A 7,500-nucleotide genomic window follows, 5' to 3' on the forward strand; every position below is an offset into this window, starting at 1 on the left:
TAAAAAAAGTTTTATCTGTTTGAATATTCTCACCTTGGGTTGAGCAATTCCAAGTGCTTCGAAAAGTTCTGGATGCTTTACTGGTAACTCAATCACTTCTTTAATTTCTTTAATCTGCTTGTCCAGACCGCCAACCATTTCATAGGTAGAATCAGGAACTTTCTCAACCATCATCAAGCTGACCAGTGGATCCACCTGAAGTTGATATTGTTTTAGGGGTTAAAGAGAGGAGAAAATGCAAAACATATTTTACCAAAGAAAAAAAGAATTATGAACAAATCAACAAATGTTTTTTATCATTAAAAAAAAATTTTTTTTTTTTTTACATTTAAGGAATTCTTTTGTCAAAATACTAAAACACTTTTTTAGACACAGATGTGTCTCTCTAAAACTGGTTCTCTCAATAAATCCCCACATAATTTTTTCCTCGAATATTGATTATTAAGTTGCAGTTTTTGCAAGTATATTTTTTTTATTGATGGTATAGCTGTTTTCAAAAAGAAAAAAAAAAGGAAAAAAAAGAAAAAAAAAGATACTTATAAATAAGCCTCCTCTCCAACCTATATAAAATAATTATCTGATTATAATAAAATATTTTATTAATCTAGAAGACTTTTATAAAATGAAATTAAAAAGAAAATAAAATGAAATTAATATCATAAAATCTAAGCAAAATAAAAAACTAAAAACACTACAGAGAACTAAATAGAAAGCTACATGTTTTTAATTGAAAATATCATTACGGATAGGGAAATGTCCAAAATATTAAAATATAGCAACACTTATTATTTACATACGTTTATGTTTTCCATGAGGTGATTTTTTTTTTTTTCAACTGTAAAGAAAAAAATCATTTTTAGCTGAGAAACAGACATGTACACAGGGATGTTTACCTTATTTGGTAGAATTTTGTGCAATGTATAACAGTCATTGCGGAGAGCCACTCGACTGTTCGGGGTCACATCAGTGATATCAATATTTTTGTCGATGTCAACAACAAATTTACCTTCTGGATGGACCTGAAAATAGAGATAAAAAAGAAATAGTTAAAGAATTTCTTTTTCAATAAATGACCATCAGGGGAAATATCAATGATATTTTGTAATTAATATGCAAAACAAGGAAAAACAAATGACTATGAAATATTTCATGCCTGTAAAAATGTATAAAAAAAATGGGCTCTGGATGATGGATGATCCCCTTAATATGCGACCTTAAGAGCAAATATCACATAGCCCACTACACAATTCAGGTTATTACCTTTCCAACAAGCCTCCATTTGTTAAATTCTGATCAATAGTCGCTGAGATTCGAAACAAAATTGCCAAAAAAAGATGGTATATATATATATATATTAAGTAATGTGATTGATAATTTAAAATTTAAAAATCAAATTATAATTAAATTAAAAATCCGTTTCATAAGAAGGAACAATAACAAAATCAATTATCTGTACGATCGTTTCGGAAAACAATGCTTTTTATTGTGGTATACATCAAGTTATGTACAATAATTACATATAGTTTTTTAATAAGCAAGGTCTCCTCGTCAGCAAATTTTGAAGGGTTTTTATTGAATTTAAAAGACACCATAAATATATATATATATATATACTGGGTCCTGTTTATGACGTAAAACTACATCCGGCAACGAGGCACTGGTGTGGGATCTCCAGACTTTTGGGGAGAATGTCACTACCCCTTAGTCGTTGCAGTGCTGGGTCACCCTTGGGCAAGGTGTAGTACCTACTAGCCCCCCATATTTAGGGGTCACAAAAATCCAAGCCTGGTCAACAATGCTCTTGGCAGATGAGGAAGGAATCCCAACGGCTTGCGCAGCAGATTAACCAGCACCGCAGTGCCGACACGGTCAACAAGGATGACGTACAACTTTACTTGGGTCTGCCTCAGCCATCTGATGCGGTTGATTGCATGTGTGCAGACTGTCCTGGCCCGTCCTTGCCTCTGTACTTTTGCTTTCAGCGGAGAGGATGCTAGCAGTACTCGGCAAGCTGCTTATTCCTACTTTGTCTAGGCTGGGAAAAAGGTGAAAGTCTTGTGGAGATGGAGTGAGGGCGTACCGGCAGGTTTGATGGACTGGAAGCCGCGGCGTGATCTCTGCACTCAGACGGGCGCCACTACCCGGATTTCCTGCCATCAGGTGTCACATCTGTGGCTGGGGTTTCAGACCTCCGATCGGACTCATATCGCACTTTTGACACGGACACTAACCGACCTCCACGTCCCGAGAGAGAGAGAGAGAGAGAGAGAGAAAGAGAGAGAGAGATATATATATATACTAGCATGGGTGCCCATGTGTTTGAAGGTGTATGTTGAGCGGAAAAAAAAAAAAAAAAAAATTGGTAGTAGGAAGGCAGGCTCGAACCCGTACGGCAAAGGAGGAAAAGAATGGGAAAATCAATGTGTCGTCTTTGCTTGTTACGACCACCGCCAAACCGGAAGTGACGTAGGTTTAAATTAAGGCTAGACAATCGAAAGGAGAGGATGACTTCGGAGATATCGGCGGAAAAAGCGTCCCCTCTCCTTCTGTAATAAAGTGCCCAGTTGAAGGTGAAGATATTAATGTTTTTAGCCAATTTTTCGATATTTGTCGTCTGAAAGGTTGAACTTCAAATCAATACTGATCTAGTAAAAATCTGTCGCCACTATCGAACATTTTAGACATACATACATTTATAACTCAAATTTCCAACCCAAACCGATTAAAAAGCTTGCCCTATCTCTGAATACCCTTTATGTAAAATTTCAAATGTTTAGACCAGAAATTGTCTGAGTAATTTTATAGAGACCGAAGAGGTCAAATTTTAAAAAGATTTGACCCCTATTATGACCCCTTAAGATTTATTGTTTTGGGCTCAAATCAAGTTATTAAGTTAGATCCATGTCCAAGGAACCTATATCCAAAATTTCAAGTGTTTGGACACAAAATTGGCGGAGAAGTTTGGTAGTTTTCAAAGGTCAAATTGTTGAACTTTGACCCCTTAACAGCCAAATTTCTGGCCAAAAACCGATTAAAGATTTTCCCAAATCTCAGTACCCTGTATATCAAGTTTCGAATCAGTAGACTTAAAATTGACAGAGTTATTGTGTAGGGAAATGTATACAGACAGACAGGAGAGAACTTGAATGCACACACACACAACTTTCACGTTTATAGATATAAGAGGGGCGTGCAATAAATAATGCCCCTGACCCACTTCCCATAGCAGTAGAGCAACAAAATTTGGCACAGTTATTAGTCTTTCTCTACATAGGAACCAACCAGAGTTATGTATTTCTCCCATCGTTTGATGCAGCTCTGGAGACCGTTTTTGTAAAACACTCCAGGTTGCTTCCCCAACCACGACGTGACTTCAGAAATCAAGGCTGCATCATCTGGGAAACGCTTTCCTTTCAAAAACAATTTCATGGCTGGGAAGAGGTGAAAGTCAGAGGGTGCAAGGTTAGGAGAGTAATGAAGATGGGGCAGGATTTCATAACCACACGCCCATGCTTCTGATCTGGCGACATGCAAGTTGTGGACCGGAGCATTGTCCTGCAGAGGAGGGTACCTTTGCTGATCTTTCCCCGCCTCTTGATTTTGATAGCTTCCCTTAATTTCCTCAAAAGTGAAGCATAATAGACTCCTGTAATTGTGGTACCCTTTGCCAGGAAATCTGTCATCACTACTCCGTCCTGGTCCCAGAAGACTGTGAGCATGACCTTGCCAGCGGAGGGCTGCACCCTTGCCTTCTTTGGAGGTGGCGAGTCCAAGTACTTCCACTGCATTGACTGGGCTTTGGTCTCCGGATCATAGTGATGGACCCAGGTTTCATCCTGTGTAATCAGTCTTTTGAAAATATTTGACACATCTTCTAGGCACATCTCCAAATTCATCCTCGAGCACTCAACGCGTTCTCGCTTCTGGAATGGTGTGAACAACCTGGGAATCCATCTGGCAGACACCTTATGCATATGGTCATGAATGATAGTTTCCACAGACCCTGTACTAATCTTGACATCTTGGGCTATTTGGCGAATAGTAATGCGCCGATCTACCAAAATGGCAGCCTCAACTTGACGGACAGATGCCTCATCAATGGCAGAAGAGGGGGGGGAGCAGGTCTGGGAGCTGTTTCCACAGACTTCCGGCCACGTTTGAATTCACGATGCCAGCGTTTTACAAGGTCATATGATGGGGCATTATCACCATGAGTTTCTTTCATTTCATCAAAAGTCTCCTGTGGTGTGCATCCTTTCAAATACAAAAACCGGATCACTGCTTGACATTCAACAGGCCCCATTTCACACCTGACTCAGTTCAAACACCTGTAAAAAAGAAACCACCATTAGTTCAGAGCTGTAATTTGCCACATAACCCGTAGAGATATAAATCATTGCACATGCAAAATTTCAGCTAGATCAGACAACTGGAAGTGGGTCAGGGGCATTATTTATTGCACGCCCCTCGTATAGATATATATATTTCCCCAAAACCTCTGGCCTTGATGGAGGGGAGACTAAAACTTGCTGCTATGGTTTCAAATGATCTGACATAACAGCAAGGAGAGACTTCATTCAAAATATTTCTCATATGTTATATCTCCCCTCTTTTAGAAACAGGGTATGATTATGAATATCTCCAGTATCAAATCATCCTTATATACTATGAAATTTACTTTATGTATGAAAACCAAAGAGGGGAGTTATAACATATGAGAAACATTTGAAATCAAGTATCCCCTTGCCGTTATGTCAGATCATTTGAAACCATAGCAGCAAGTTTTAGTCTCCCCTCCATCAACGTCAAACGTTTTGAAGAAATGTCAGATATTTTGTAATTCATATGCAGAACTAGAAATATATTAGTAAAGGTGCAGTGTCTTTCCCCCCACAAAAAATTCTTTAAAATTACCACTATTACAAATTTTCGAGGGTGCTGAAAACGAAAATAAACAGTTAAAATCCCAGGAAACGAGTAGTTTTAAGATATGAAGAAATTATAGTTTTAAAAAGTGGGAAATCACTTTTTTATATTAATTTGATATAAAATGAACACCCATTTTATAACCATCTTTTTGGGGAGAAGTTGCATCTGTCATTTTTTTTTTTTTTTTAGGGGTGGTGTTATTTTGGTAATTGTGGCCTGGTAGACCAACATAAACCCTTCCTTAAAAACTTGTTTGCAAAAGGTTTTTGGATGTGCTGAAAATGAATATTGCATTTAAATTTTCTGCAAATAAATATTTTTGCAGATATTAAGCAATTCTTTATATCATGGGTGGTGCCTGCTGTCGTATGCACAAGTGTGCACATATTTTTGCTTTTGCTGAAAATTTAACTGCAATATTTGTTTTCAGCATACCCCAAAACCTGTAGAAAACAAGTTTTTTAAGGTAGGTTTTATGTTGGTCTACCAGGCCACAGTAAACGCCACCCCCAAAAAAGGTGGCCATAAAGTGGATGCTTATTTTACGTTAAATGAATATAGAAAAGGGATAACCCACTTTTTGAAATAATAATGTGCGACTTTAAGGGTAAATATCACATAGCCCATGACACAATTCAGGAGATTAGCTTTCCAACGAGCCTTTATTTGTTAAATTCTGATCGATAGTCGCCAAGATTTCATACTTATAAAATTGCCAAAAAAGGTGGTATATCTATACTCGTAGCCAAATTGAACATTGAAATGCTCATATATTTGCTTCTATGGGAAATTTGCAGGTGGTTGGAAGATTATAATACTATTCTATGGTTGAAATTTTATGACAATTGGTAAAAGAAGAACCTATATTTTCAAGCCAATAAAATATGCCCAAATTTGCCTACATTTGTATATATATAGTGTCCTGGTTTTGCTGCTTCAGTTGTCTCCCCTACATTTGTATATTAGCTGCTTCGGTTGTCTCCCCTATATATATATATATATATATATATATATAGTATCCTAACAGGCAACTTCAGTTGTCTCCCTTGTGGTCTTGCCAGGCTACTAATATAATTCAAAATCTAACATTAGTAAGCTAATTCAATGCAAATTTTTGATAACACCGAATGGGTTTTGGTTTTCTTAGTGGTATCATGCCATGAGGAATAAAAAAAATAAATACAAAAAAAAACAAAAAAAACCTGTGCCTATCCTAATGAAGATGTGATTTATAAACAAATAAATGTTCATTTAAAAAAAACAAAAAAACATTTATGTTGAATTCGCTTACTAATTTTACTTTGCATTTAAATAACGCTTTTATATGGAGAAAACATTTCATATATATATAATTATTTACTAAATATCTACAGACTCTAGTGTTTCATCCTTTCAGGAATCATCAGTGCAGGGTGTCACGATTAACACCAGTTGATAGATTTGAACCTGGCAACTGAAGCCATGTCTGGCCGCATTAGCAAGTACCTAATCAATTCGGCTACCATTAACCACGAGAAATACTGTTGAAACTTAAACATTTATTTTTTTTTAATGTTCTTAACATCTGTCAAAGTGATTTAATCTGATCTCGAGCGCGTGGTTCAGTGGGGGAAGATGTGGCTGGTTACCTTTAATGCATCCAAAACCAAACTCCTATCCTTACATCATCAACGCTCTGATCCCCATCTGGCATCAATTGGGATGGATGGCTCTCGTCTGAGTGAGGCCCCGTGTTTTGACAAGCTTCTGGGTTTGACCTTTACTCCTGATCTGAAATGGAACACGTACATCAAGTCTGTTGCCAAGGTCGCTGGAAAGATGGTGGGATCCTTCTACCGCTCCAGAAAATATCTCACTACTGATGCAATTCTCTATCTATATAAAAGCCAAGTACGTCCAAGGATGGAATACTGTTGCCATATCTGGGCAGGAGCTGCTAAAACCAGCCTATCCTGCCTTGACAGAGTACAAAATAGACTTCGTGGCTTAGTGGGGGATGCCCTTTTCTCTACCCTGCAATCTCTCTCCCACAGAAGAGACGTTGCGAGCCTGTCCTTGTTTTATCGTTATTTCCATGGCAGATGCTCGTCTGAACTCCAATCTCTGGTCCCCCCTCGCCAATCTTTCACGAAAAACACCCGTCTAGCTGAATCCACTGTGAAAAATTTCCCCCACTCTATATCTGTGCCTAAATCAAAACGCAGATTCCATGAAAAAAGCTTCTTTCTTAGAACTGCACGCCTGTGGAACTCTGTTCCGTCTGCCTGCTTCCCTCCGGACTACAACTTGGTTGTCTTCAAGTCCAATGTTAACAAATTCCTAATGAACCGCCCCCTTAAGTAAACACTTCATCAAATCTCCACACTAACGTAATGTACTTGCAATAACCCTTATCCCTGAGTGGCTTCCGGGCCTTGATAAGTGGTGACCACCGTGTAAAAAAAAAAAAAAATCTGCACATAAGAACTAAATTGACAGACTTATTTCAACTGAAAATGCTCAATAATAAGAAACGAGTTTCTTATTATTGCGCACATAATTATTTACTATAATAATTATTAAATACCTACA

The 7,500-nt window shown here is 37.6% G+C and overlaps 1 protein-coding gene across 1 annotated transcript in view; it reads right to left on the reverse strand.

Moving 5' to 3' along the window:
- The window catches only part of LOC145263655 (26S proteasome regulatory subunit 8), an 85,772-nt gene that overhangs the window by 42,865 nt on the left and 35,407 nt on the right, over positions 1-7,500 (reverse strand). Inside the window, exons 5-6 of the mRNA XM_080120528.1 lie at positions 894-1,019; positions 34-195 (exon numbers count right to left, since the gene is read on the reverse strand). Coding sequence (XP_079976654.1) covers positions 34-195; positions 894-1,019 — 288 coding nt within the window. The remainder of the gene's footprint in view (positions 1-33; positions 196-893; positions 1,020-7,500) is intronic.

The sequence above is a fragment of the Euprymna scolopes genome, chromosome 39 (assembly GCF_053919585.1).
Source record: "Euprymna scolopes isolate OS-2025 chromosome 39, ASM5391958v1, whole genome shotgun sequence".
In the NCBI taxonomy this organism is placed as follows: Eukaryota; Metazoa; Mollusca; class Cephalopoda; order Sepiida; family Sepiolidae; genus Euprymna; species Euprymna scolopes.